General features: G+C 38.1%; 1 protein-coding gene across 1 annotated transcript; it reads right to left on the bottom strand.

Moving 5' to 3' along the window:
- Positions 1-737: 737 nt before the first annotated feature.
- Positions 738-12,560, bottom strand: tnk1 (tyrosine kinase, non-receptor, 1). The gene is made up of 14 exons (XM_053492493.1): positions 12,225-12,560; positions 7,546-7,736; positions 7,383-7,453; positions 7,110-7,298; positions 5,981-6,133; positions 5,492-5,769; positions 3,251-3,377; positions 2,896-3,042; positions 2,631-2,725; positions 2,105-2,329; positions 1,896-1,960; positions 1,294-1,775; positions 1,020-1,115; positions 738-940 (listed from the first exon to the last, which is right to left on the bottom strand). Exons 2-14 carry the CDS (start codon positions 7,703-7,705, stop codon positions 803-805), a joined length of 2,226 nt encoding a protein of 741 aa, XP_053348468.1. The 5' UTR covers positions 7,706-7,736; positions 12,225-12,560; the 3' UTR covers positions 738-802.
- Positions 12,561-14,378: the final 1,818 nt, after the last annotated feature.

Below are 14,378 nucleotides of genomic sequence, written 5' to 3'. Positions count from 1 at the left end.
CGATAAAAGGTGCCAGAATTAATGACACCTCATTACAATTTTGTCTTTGAAATTTATACGTTTCAGGTTTATTTCAACATTAATTTAGATAAAATTTACACATACATCAATCTATTTTTCTATTAATCTATTACACATATTCAACAAAAGCTATGAAAATGAACTACAAACTATGAACAACTAAAATTGTAAACAGGCCACCGTTTCAGTTCCACCAGAAGCTCTGTTGCACTTTTTTTGCTTGAAGAAAAACATTTGAAACAACTCTTCATTTTTAGTACAAGTGCTGATGTGGAGCGATTCCGTGTTGGCAGATCTGTGCAGGTTTAAACAAGGTACTTATTCACACAGTAGGCAGGGGGCAATGCTGAGCTGTTACATACCTGTGAATACGGAGGTGAACAAGCAACAAAAACAACAACTTCTAATTCATGAAGGAACATGTTTTAACTCAGAGGAGCTATATTTTCCACAAAGTTTATGTCTTGAATCAGCCACTTTAATACAACTAACAGGACACGACTAGATGTCTGTTTCCTCAGAGAACGAGGTATTACCAAGGACCCCCCCCTCCCCCGCCCCCCCAATGCTGTGCTAACACACAACCAAATTGTGTTACTAGATCTCCATATGTGCTTCTGTCTGAAAATAGTGTTAGGCAATGACTCCCAAGATGCAGGAATGATCCGACCACATGGAGAAAACAGCACCACAGTGGCACCTTTTTGTTGTTCAATCCTGAATTGCAGCTCACAGAGTATCTTTTTACTGCGATGTTTGACTGAAACGCGTCATCCTGTTCCTAAGGTCTGTCACTGCGTCTCTCAGCAGCCATGCGGATTACAAAACGGCTGGCCTGCTGCAGGTCCCAGTTGTAGCGAGCTAGTATCTTATGGCAGTCCTCTCGAGAGCACTGGTTCATGTAGTAAAGCTGCTCTGCCTGAATGGTGCACAGAACAGAGTGAATGAGTGAAAGCTATATGGATTTTTTTAAAAGCGAAATAAGAAAATGTTCTTACCTTCAGCTGTTGCTCTGCCCTCACTGGATTCCAGTCATTGCGTTGTAGGGCTTTCTGAACTTCTTCATCAGTTACTCCATGGACTGCTGCCTGAACCTGTGTAAATCACAACACAGTAATATTTGAAGCAGACGAAATTAAATACATTTATTGATCATTTGTTTAAATTTTGTATTTAAATAAAAGTGTTAAAGTGCAGTATAAAATATGATTTAAATCTATTATCGATAGGCTTATTTTAAAAAAAAAATAAGAAGAAAGAAAATGTCGATACCTGTGCCTTAAGGTTCTCCTTATCTACCTGGATCTGTTGTGGTGGGTACCTTTCCCGTAACTTCTCTTTTTCTTTCTCCCGTTCTTTCTCTCTTTCTTTCTCCATAGGCACGTTACTGTCTAGCTGAGGGCTTGATTTGGCCAAATGAGCCATCTTTGTTAGGTTGCTAACACTTCTTGTTTGCTGCTGTGGTTGAAACTGTAGATTTGGTGAAGGAGGAGGAAAAAGCCAAGAAGGAGGAGATGGATTTCCTGCTAATCGTCGATCACAAATCACGTTCTGATGCTTCAAGCGTTTAATGTTGGGTGGTGGTGGACGTGGAGGAGGCATCATGCCACTTGCATCACTGAACCTGCGAATGTCGTGAACGGGGCCGGTTGAGATTTGTTTTCGTTCGTTAGCGCGCTGAACAAAGTTCCCATTACCACCTTGACTGCCATTTTGAGGGAAGCCCATGACAGATTCTAGACTGCGGGACATTCCTAGAGAGAAATGGGATGGAAAATGATGAGGCATTGAGAAATATGAGAATGAAATAAAAACGCATCATATGTCTGGTGGAAGCATTTCTAAAGCTACTGTACTTGTATACTTATTCTAACCTGCCATTTTCCTCAGATTGGATTCTGGTTTCTCCCTTATCATAGGAGCTCTTCTATTTCCAGGGCTGAAATGATTACATATACTGATTACAGATATGGAAACCACCATAACAACACAATGACCATCAGACTGCAAAGACAGCAAAACAGATGATCTAGAACTCAATATTATGTAGGTAAAAAAAAAAAAAAAAAACAGCATCACTCACTCGTCAAGTCGTTCTGGAGCTCCCCAGTTGCGGTCTGGATGGATGTCTCCATGTGCAGTGTGCTGTAGGCTTCCTCTGAGTGGGGGGGAAATAAAACCAGCTGCAGAATTCGGACTAAATGGTCCTGGTCCCTTTGAAGAACCGAAGGGAGCAGTCAGTGTTGGAGGAAACCAACCAATTTGGTTGGTTCTTTGGTTTTGACCCCTCCACTCACACAAATCCAACCTAGGCAAGGAATGGGGAGTGAATCGGTTGTTGAGTATAATCACTTTTATAGTTCCTTACAGACTTTCCACACACAAGCACTTAATCAAACTCCCTTTTCCTCCTTAAACAGAACAATTCTTAAAGTCAGTCTTTCTCCAGTCAAGCGGTGACTACGAGAAAACCTTTAGCATACCCTGTTTTGTAAAGAGGTCTCTGCAAAGAGCTTAAAGACTGAGGAATAAATGCGGGCTCAAAGGTCTGGAGTAAGCTAATCTCTTCTAGTTCTGGCCTATTTTCTTGGTGCCCTTCCTTGTCTTACCCATGGTCTATGAGAGTCACTGTATCATTGACCTGTAGAGGGAGCTTCCTGGGGTCTACAAAATCCCGTAGTGCACGTACTTCCATAGGCTGAGCCTAGACACATAGACAATTTAAATATGAGCATTATACAAGCAATCGACTCAATATCAAAACAAATCAAAGAACATTTGAATGAACCAAGTAGTCTTCTGACACGACACCACAAATGCATATGGTTATTCTGCTTACTGCATATATGTATACACGTTCTTCCGGACACTAACCTCGGCCACCATACCAGTGAGCTGGGCAAACGTGGGACGTTCGGCAGGGTTGCACGCCCAGCATTTCCGCATTAAACCGTAGATCTCCTGAGGACAGTCAGGAGGCTTTGGCAAGCGCTCTCCCTCCCTTTCCACACGAAACAGGATCTACACATAGAACAAAGCGTGTTTTTAAGTGGTCGTCGTGAACAAAACCACGTTTTTTTGTGAGGTTTCATTAGTTGCCTATGTTACGTGCCGGTAAAACACAACACACAACAGCAATCGTCTGTCAGATGTGATAGCGATGTGACAGGTTAGTTGCACCATTAGTCTCGTTTTAGTGTGACAACATTTTACATCCATACACACAAACCTGTCTTCCAGACAACCCAAGCCAGGGCTCCTCACAGTAAGTGAACATCTCCCACAGTGTAACCCCATACATCCAGACATCTGAGGCATGTGAGAAAAAGCCCACACGCAAACTCTCAGGAGCACACCTACAGAGTGAGAGACAGAGCGAGAGTGAGAAAGAGAAAGAAAGAGATTATTCAGTCACCATCTATTCAATTGATGCTTGACTATCCACAATTACACACTTACAACAACAGACCATTGATTTGAAATCGTACATGAATTACGTCAGATGGAAAGGCTTATTTATCCCTTAAGGATCCGAACTGACATTTAGGATGGACATTAGGAGAAACTGATTATACTTGCAGCTAATATTGAAAAAGATGTTTTAGAATAATATTTTTACGAATGGAAGATGACCTGTATATAACAACACTGTATTTAAATTTGCATGGCTCAGTTTCAATGTATGTTAAAACACACTTTACTGTGAATAATAAATTAAAGTGTATATCTGTCCACGTGTTTTTGCTGGACCACCAAGCAGGCTAGTGTAGAAAAGGCACCTTTAGTCCCATAGTTGAAACACACATTCCTGAGGAAATTAGCTACCCCTTAACTAACAAGAAATGAGCAATGCAGGAGTTATTCTGTGATATACATGCATTCGTTGCATTTATTTGCAAATTAACCGCTTTGTCATTCTTGGGTAGTTGCAATGTGGGAAGTAGGTTAGTAGAAGTTGTCTCATTTCATGTAGGTGTGGGTCCTTAACTTACAAATTATTGAGTAATAAGTTATGTTTAATAAAGGTGTGAGAATGTTTTTCAAATCATCTACAGTTTTTAAATATCCTTGTATCAAATAAGATCAGTAATAACATAGTACGCTGGAACCTTGGACTGAGAGTAATTTGCAAGATTTGTAATGAATTTTAACTTGATAAACAAGCGAGGTCTTGATATGTAGTGCCTATACGCTTTGTCTGCTAAGCGTCACATAATCACGACTGAGCCAATGGTTCTTCTCTCTCGCACGCGTTGTGGGATTGTGGGAAATCGCCCCCCATGCTCAGTCTCAGTGAGCGTGCGTCCCTCATATAGTTAACATCTGTGCACTAGTGATGGGAAGTTTGGACCATTTTAGTGACTCGGTAATCTCGTTCATCAAGTGAACAAATCTTATTTTGTTATTTAGTTAATTTCATTCTTTTGATCAGACATAAGGGAAACGTTACATTTTTAATACGTCTACTTACACAAATTTTGGCTGCAGTTCCATTAATAAAAATAATACAACGCAGCTAAGAACATATTATAATAAACAGAATGAGCAGGTCACCATCATATCTTTTGGTCTGAATCATTTGTTCTTTTGTCACGTGACCCTCATAGAGGCTATGCAGTGCATTACACAGAAAACAGAATTTAACAGTTATTCTCATGAATCCTCTAGTCCGAGTCATTTGTTCTTTCAAATCTATTGCACTGCATAGCGTCTATGGGAATCACATGACAAAAGGACAAACAACTTGGACTAGAAGACTCATGAGAAGAACCATTCAATTCTGTTTCCTGTATACTGCACTGCATAGTGTCTGACAGTCACTTGACAAAAGAACGAATGACTTGGACTAGAAGATTCAAAGGTAACTCATTTCTGTTTCCTGTACATAACCTACTGAGGTTTTGTAATGCTTTGCGCGCCCAGTAGAAAATGAATGATTCACTCTGAGACTACTCGTTCTTTTAAGTCATGTTGCAGAACGAAACGTTTGTGAACGATCCATCACTACTACTGTGCCTGAGTGTACTGTTTAATATGACATTGTGACCTTATGTGTGTGTGGTGAAAAGCATTTTTTTTATTTTGTGTCCAAGTGTAGGGACTGTTTTTTAGTAACTGCACTGCAACAATGGCCCTTGTGAAGAAAAAAAAGTTAAAAAGGCTGTAGCAGTGAGGGAGATCAATCTATTTAACGATAATGCAATGTCACATTTCCGCTAAATCCGTAAAAGGAGGCAAAAGCAACGGTCATTAAAAAGGGTCCTTGTTAAAGTTATGCCAATTGAAAAAAGATTTCAGTAACCAGACAGAGACTGGTTTGTTCAGTCAGAGAGGATTGATTCCATTTGTGTGTGAATTATGCTTGCAACCCAAGGTTTCACTGTATTAGGTCGAAGTCATCAATAGTAAGATAATAAAAATAAAATAAGTAAAATAAGTACGATAAGCAAAAATAATATTAGTCCCTCACCAAGCAAAAGGGATACGTCTGTGGGCTCCCATGATATAGTGGTCTTTGTCAAAACCCAGCACCCTCATCAGACCAAAGTCTCCAATCTTCACCAGATCTTTGGAGGCCAGGAGCACGTTCCGGGCTGCCAGATCTCTGTGAATGAAATGACGTGACTCCAAATACTCCATTCCAGCAGCAATTTGGGTACTGAAGAACCAGAGACGAGCGAGTGAAAAATTGCCCCGCCGCATGCGGAGTATGTCATACAGAGCACCCACAACAGCCAATTCAGTCACCTGAAGTAAACAAAATCAATAGGTAATGATGGTCACTTCTATAGCAAAGCTGTCTTTTAAACAAACTTATTTGATAAGATATTTTAACATGTTCCCCTAAAGAAAACATCTTACTTTTATTAAAGTTTTAAAAATTCTAGAATACACTTTAAACCCAGCCTACTGGGTTTAAGTGTCTCATGTGTAAATGTACCAAGGAACAAAAACTTACCATCTTTAGAGGCTGAGTGAGGACTACACCATAGAGACGGATAATATTGGGATGGTCCAGAGACTGCATGGTAGTGACTTCCTGCAGAAATTCTGTTACTAGGTCTGCATCCCTGGACATGTTGTTCCGGAGACTCTTCACTGCAACAGGCAGCTATGAGCAAGATAAGACGGTTATGGATGGTTATGTGAAAGTAAATAAAAAAAAGCAGAAGTGTTTAATTTATGACTTTGTGTTGTTTAATCAGGTGTTTAATATGTTGCAATATAAACCTGTACTGGCATATGAAGCCATATTTTAAATAACATAGGGACTGGTGGTTACATATAGCTTGGTTTTCAGCTTGGTTTTGACTTTGTAAGTTTGTAATTGACCTGAATTTAACATTTTTTATCTTGATGGGCCATGATCGGTGATCTCCCGATCGATCTCAGTTTGAAAAGGTAAATTCACGCTCTCAGTGGGGAAGCAGTGCACTTACACATCAATCATAGCAGCACTAACCATTAATGGGTTCCTTCTCTTTGTGGCTGCTAATAATTGTGGTGGTTAGGACTCACATTAGCAAGTAACAAAGCAACAACAGACAACAATTCCGTTTCTATACGAGTGTGCAGAAACAGAAGCTAATAACAATCGTGATAGCAGTGGCAAGCAACATGGAGACAAAGCGACAAGCAACACCTTCATAGTGATTTCCTCGATTATTTTTTTAGTTAAGCATGCTATAAAGTGGTAAAAATATACTACTTAATTCTTCTGACCAATGTTTCAGCTCAGATTATATATGGTTTCCCAAAATGTACACAATTCTAGCGTCTACCTCCTAACTAACAATAATCCACATTTGGTCTTCTGTCCACATTTCATATTTTTCTACAGTAGAATAAACGTGTCTATAGTTCTGTTAAAAACACAATATAACATGTTTTTTACTAAACTACGGTATATGTTACTACAATGTCATATTAGACCATATAAGTGGTCACTTAACATCCCCACAAGTGACAAACACCCAGCAACATGAGTGACCTGTTACTTGCTACTGTGAATACAAATTGAGAAAGGGTAAGGAATTACATTAACGCCTTAACATAAAACACCTTTTAGTAGAAACAACCAAACCCACCACTTGTCCATTAGGTGCATGCCACTCTGCCTTCTTCACGACCCCAAAGTTTCCAGAGCCCAGCCTTTCCCCAAACACCAGCTCACTGTCATGGATAAGACAGGCAAGAGCTCGCCCTGTCTCTGGCCCTGGACCAGGACTACCACCACTCGACTGGTCACCACCTTCTGGTCCTCGGCCAGTAAATACCTGTTATGAAATGATTGACAGATTGTCTCGATACATTATAAAAAATGATTGTTGAGAATACATGACAAAGTTTTATGGCTTTACCCTGGCCATCCATGACCGTGGCCGTGCATTCATTTTGTGACGCTTGACTGCTTCCCATAATCTTCTTTGCCCTGTTGACACGAAACATGACATAAATACAGTTATATAATTCAATTAAAAATAGTTCTAACATTGTGTATGGAAATAAAGTTTGAATAAAAACCTGGCTTCCGGATGCCTATCAGTTCCAAGTCTGTGTCCTTGACATAGTCCAGGTGTTCAACACGCGTCACATTAAGTTCATCACGGATCTTCTGGAAAAAACGCTCCAGCTGCACATCTGCCAAAAGCTGGTACAGCAACTGAGAGTCTGGATCCATCATAATTACATGGCTTTTCAGCACAGCAGGTGACCTGAATTGTAAAAGGTACATTTTTAAGCACTGAATAAAATGTTAGCTAGAGTACAATAATTGAACTGAAAAGCCTTTCTCGTGCTTTTAAACCTAATGTTACTTTAGGTACTCTAGATGATATATAGGCAATGTTTAGATAGACGACAATGATAGAACAATAGAGCCTTTGTTTACTCTGAATAAGATCTACAATTTCATTACCTTAATTTAGACAACACAGTATTGTTAAGGTCAGTAGCTACAGAACAACAGTTTTCTCCTATTAAACATAAAGAATTGTAAAGAGTCATCTATAAACAGACACAGTACAATTTTGTTTATTTAATGTTTAATTTATCAAATATACCATAGCTGGGTAGCAACATGATCATCAAAGTCACGGTTGCAAAAGTGGAACGTGAAAGTGGAACGTGAAAGTGGAAAAGGTGATATCGTGCTTTGAAAGATACTTTCTATGAATTCTGTTGATTCACAGATGCATGTTCTAACTTGTGAGTGGAGCTCAGAGTAAATGGTCTTGTTCTGCATGGTCTATACAGAACAATGCTTACCTCAATCATAAATTTACTCCCATAGACGATTGCTTGTCATAATGATATTTAATTGTCTGAGACGAGACCTTTCTAATTTGTTAGAGCATGAAAGCAGTGTCTTGGAATGGCTTATTCTCTACTTTCGCTGTTACTATATTACTGAGACATGCTGAGTTGCTATTGACAACAGATAGGCATCCACAGCAAAACTTTTAGGTTATGAACTTGTAAGCCAATAGACAGCAAATTTGGAAGGAGGTATACACATTACTTTTACTACTACTACTACTTCTTATCATATTATTATTAATAATAATAATAATAATAGGAACGTATTCATGATCGTTATCATTTCAAAATCTTACAAAAATTGCATTTATTGTAATTGACATTAATGATCTTAATGATTAATGATTTTTTTAAACATTTTTTAAACCAAGACAATTCTAAGAATATGACCTCAGTAATTTACTTTGTCAAACGCATAACAAGTTGAATAAAATAAATGCAAAACAAACTAAAGAGGAAAGCATAATTGCAAGAGGAATGGAGGGTAAATTGACCTACAGACTGCAAACAGGATAGAAGTGACAAGAAACAAGCAAATAACATGCTAAGAGAAAACAATGAATTTCTGGACAGTATACCCTATAGGAAACTGCACCAGCATTTAGAACCCAATTGAATGACTTCTGCTTGATTGAATATTCAGAGGAAGACTGAAATGGCCAAGGATCAAGCACCTAGCTGCTCATCATACCTGTTTAGCAAGGTAACACATATTCAGGAAAAGTAATTAGTAATTATGTAATAAGTGTCATTTTACCAAACACTCATGTACTAAACACAGGGCAGCAGTAGCTGTAGATGTGGTCAGGAACAGTAAATATAACAGGATACTGTGTATCACTCCAATTATATCTCATACGTATATCACTGCTGTATGCTTGCTATTACATTCTTATGTTACTATATTCAAATAAAAACATAAGAGCATGTTGTGCCAAAAAGCATGGACACTAGTTCTACATGCTTGTTTATGAAATGCAAGTTGTTATTCAGGTTTCTTTTAGATTTTTCCACTTACTTAACTTGTATTGCATTAAACCTTTCTATAACTTTTTTTTCTGCTTAAAAACACTGCAATAAATTACATAGGGAATTTTGGAATGAAGGGAAAAAAGGCTGCCTATGGTTCTTCTACAGCCAAATCCTAAATATTTCTAATAATAAGATAAGGAAAAGTGTCGAAAAAATTGCTCTGTTAATTCCTAAATCTAGACAGTGTTGGAAGGACACACAAGGCACAAAGCACAAAGCCCTCACACATACTCTTTAGTGAATGATTAAATGATACACAACTAAAGTGTCAATTAGCATGTGGAGATGTCTGAGTCAAAGACATGGGGCCAGTTGAGACAAGCAAAAATAACTGAGACTATCAACATAAGATTCTCCTGAGATACACCCAGAAACCCACGCCCAAACCAATGTGAAAAACAGCAAGTCACACAACAAAGTTTCACAGACCCAAAGCATAAGTAAAATCTGTCAATTAATAATGCATGGTCAGTCATGGATGCAGCATAAAGCTTTACCAATGGTTGTGTACTTTACAGACGGGTAGTGAGTGACATGAGCTATGAAATATTCATCATGTCTATGTCTATGAATCAAGCACAATATTTGAACACAATATGTCACATGCACATGATCACAAATAAGCCAACTACAAACTCTAAAGAAATAAATAACACTAAAAAGAGAAAAATTATTTTAATATCTAAATTTACAAATCAGAGTTTCCAAAACCTGCAATATTTCAGAAAGTATATTGTAACATGTATATTATGTCATGATATTGGAATTATCTTGTCACTTGGCCCAGCCCTAGAACAGAAATCAAATGCATATACAATCATAGTTGATTGCTTGTAAAGGTGTTTAATCAGGGGTGTGTCTTATAATGTTTACTGAACATTATGGACTTTTTTCAAATTCCAAAATCTATAAAGAACCTGATACAGGGGTGTGGCAAATGCCTAAAAAAAAATAATGAGTAATTACTGAGTAATACTACGTAATTGGTTATAATTAAACCAGCTTCCACTTGGTCATTTAAATCACAAGACAGAAATTTATGTCAAAAGCATCATTAGTGTACGCCTATGAAACTGAACAGGGCAACATTCGACTTATGCTGTATGTATATTATAGCTCTCCAATAACTATTTACATAATCTAACTCAGTAATCACTTGCCATGCCATAAATCTACACTGCAGGGCTACTCTTTCTTACTGTTTACTCTAACAGCAAAAACTAATCAGAGAAGAGGTCCGTCATGATTATGTAATTTCACTTAATAAAAAGCATAGGAATTTGTATCTTGAATTATACTGGTTTGATACTTCTAACTGGTAACTGATTGAATATTTCATCTTTTCCTATCTAATCAACTAATGCATTTGAGGCCATGAACGTGTATGACCTGGGACAAATACCAGTGAATGTGTTATTTTAGTCACACATTCATCATGCATCTGACATTTTGGCTAAATTAGCAACAGATGTCTGCAGAGAGACTGATTTTGGTTTTGTAAAAACCTGAGTCAGTAAAAATGCAGCCTACAATTCAGTTAGATATGTATAACTGATTTCCAATACAATACACTATTACAAAATTACAAGCAACAGTTTTAACTAATCTGAGCTATTTTTTAAATGTTCTTTTATTTAGAGATGAGTGTTAATAAATTTTGAAGATTGTTTAAAAAATAAACATATGATGAGCATTAGAGTAATATAAAAATAACATATGGTAAAATTATACAAAATAATTCTATATACTATATATAAAATGTGTAGACATTCCTGTGTTTAAGTAATGTCTGTAATTTAGGCTTTAGTATTTAATATATCTGACATACAGTACACTACCAGTCAAAAGGGTGGACACACCTTCCAATTGCATGCATCCTGATTTCTTTCTACATTGTAAAACCATGCTGAAGGCATTTGAAATATGCGATACTCTCCTATGAAGAGTTGATATTGCGATGCGTCTGCTACTTGTGCTCTGTATAGCCTCCATAATGACTCTAATCTGAGGTGCTGTTTGTTAATTGGTGATTTTCGAAGATGGTTACTCTAAATGAACTTCACCTCTGCAGCAGAGGTAAGTTTTGGTCTTACTTTCCTGGGATGGTCTTCATGAGAGCCAGTTTGATCATGGTGCTTAATGGGTTTGCAAATGCGCTTGACAATATTGTTCCTGCCAGAACTGTTCCTGAACAGCTGACGTTCATGTCTTAAAATAACAATGACTACTGTTGTTGTTTCTTAATTACCTAATGCTGCATGTGTGAAATTTCCAGGATTTGTTTGAAAATATATAAAATAAATCACTAAAAAAAAAAAAAAAAAAAAACATATATTAGGAGGTGTGTCCAAACTTTTGACTAGTACTGTACATTTGGAAAAATAAGTTTTTTTCCCCTTTATAGCCAGTCAGTGTTTTATTGTAAAGGCAACTACACAGCTGACTTTAACTATTAACCATTACATTATTATAAAACCAGAATTTACCACACATTACTATGAGAATTTGTTCAGCTACAGCATGTGTCACAAATAAGTTTCAGCAAATTCATTTTACACCTGAACAGCCTCTTTTAGCCATGCTACTACGAGGAAAACTTGCATACTAGTGTGAATACCACCACGAATGACACAATACCTTCCTACATATACACACATACGTCTGTTGTACTGTTTAATAAAAGTATTAAGATTTTTTTGCTTAGACTAATTGCAATTTTATCTAAATAATGTAAATAAGGGTGTTGCTTTTGCTTCCAGGAAGAGCTAATGACACGCACAAGTGACGCTCTGACGTCAGCACTCGAAACCTCGACCCTTAGTGAGTCCTTCAAACAACAACTAAGTACTTACAGGTAGATAAACCGGAAGTCGCAATTTCTTCTAGGAATCCTCTGTATCAAGTATTACACAGCAGAGGGTTAGCCTTGGTCCATGACTTCAGCTCACGAGTTCAGCTGTAGTGCTTTTACGCAGTTCGCCTGAGTTTCGAGTTTGTTTCTCACGGTTTATTATCCTTTCAATCTAAATCTTATCCCTGGATTGAACCTTAGTGGGAGAGTTTTAGCAGGAAATAATGCCCGGTCCGCTTTAAAGTCGCATTCCTACTCCAGCATTCCCCTTACTGGTAGTTGTGAGATCCTGGATCTGATCCAGTGGTCGGCGATGGCCCAATATATTCCACCTGAAGCTCTCTCCAAGCAGAGGTTTCCTAAACTCCTAAAGCACTCCGCCTCTTCCCTCTCTCCGCCCATCGCCATCCACCTGCACCTTCATCCAGCAAGCTCGATACACAGAACTACTTCCGCCAACATTTACACTGAAATTCTGTTTTCGAGTGACCCTTTAGCAGCATTTAAATGTATTTATACTTTTGTGTATATTTATGTGAAGATGCACAATCACACAAAGGTGCACGACAAAATCCTTAATGTAAAATACTTTATTAACAGTTGTACTTTCATTAACATTCTAACGTTTAAACTTCACGTGAGAACAAACGAAACAAACTATATCTATCTATCTATCTATATATATATATATATATATATATATATATATATATATATATGTGTGTGTGTGTGTGTGTGTGTGTGGTTTTTTTTTTTTTTTTACTTTGACTCAAGCTATTTTACTCTCCGCCTCTAAGTACCCAATCTAGTCAGGCCAGTCTGACTGGATTCTTATAGTTCCTCACAGCGTCCCTGCTTTCTTTTCTCAAGGGCAGTAACTTTCACACAGACACAGAAAGCCCCTGTATATGATGCCACCCTTTTTTCCCTTTGCAGCCCACATTTGCATGTGCCCAAGGGGGGAGGCATCTGGGGTCAACATGTAGGGCCATGCGCCATAAATCATCCAGTCCTGAAAAACTGAAATCCCACACAGGTGGCCAAGCGACCTGCTGAAGAATTGAAGAACATTTGATTACTAGTGCTCAGCAACCCATGTCCACAATATAATAAGGCACAGCTACTAAATCAACTGCACTAACTCATGACAGCTTGCAGGGCTCTTTCTGGGACACAAAGAATGCACATCAGTACCTTCTATATGCTTACTGGTAAAGGATCAACACAGGCAGATGTAGCAAATCTCTTTCTCTAATATTCCTTCCAATAGGACAAATCACAGTAAATCAGATTGTGTAGAGTAGAACACAACCCCCAACGTGGAACATCTTTACATAGATTTGAATTCTGGGTCACGCCCAAATTTAGCCCAGGTTCCTCAGTCTAATCGATTTAGGGCCTGCTTCAATTTTAATAGATGTCATATGATCTTGTGATTTCTCTTCATTAGACTTTTGAAATTTTTATCATTTATTTGCATATCTATTTTTGGCCTTTAATTCTAAATAGAAGCATTCAAGTCATGTCTTGGGACCGTGTGTGTGGAGTTTGCATGTTCCCCCCATGCTTGATAAGTTTCCTTCAGGTATTCCGGTTTCCTTTAACAGATCAAAAGAATGCAGATTCAGCTAATTTGTGTTTCCAAATTACTCGTAATGTGTGACTGTGTGCATGTTTGTGGCACCCCATCCAGGATCTACCCTATCAGGCCTCTCGCAACCCTGTACAGGATAAGCGGTATAAAGAATTAAGTGAGAGTAAGAACTAAGGCAATCAGTAAATTCAGAAATAGGAATAAAATCTTTTATACAAAAAACAAACAAGCAGTCATATTAAAGAGTTAATGGATATTTTTGTCATGCACACTCAATCGGCGACCGGCACTAGGACCCGGAAGTAGAGCGGTCGCAAATCAGGAAGTATAAGAGGAGTAAACAAACCACGATTCAGCGCTCAGTCATTGAGTTCAGCCCATGTCGGTTCTGGTTGTCCATCATCGGTTCGTGAGTACTCACTTTATTTGGGTTTCGCTTTCTGATCTTGAGTGTGTGTTTATAGGACGCGGGTTAAATTTGTGTTTTTCCCTTGCTCCCCTTCTGTGAGAGTCCTTAGACTAACAAGCGTGGTTATCCTACCTACTCGCTTTTTTCCGCGT

This window comes from Clarias gariepinus, chromosome 1 (genome assembly GCF_024256425.1).
Source record: "Clarias gariepinus isolate MV-2021 ecotype Netherlands chromosome 1, CGAR_prim_01v2, whole genome shotgun sequence".
In the NCBI taxonomy this organism is placed as follows: Eukaryota; Metazoa; Chordata; class Actinopteri; order Siluriformes; family Clariidae; genus Clarias; species Clarias gariepinus.
The sequence above is the reverse complement of the archived record's forward strand: the minus strand, read 5'-3'. Positions and strand labels throughout refer to the sequence as shown.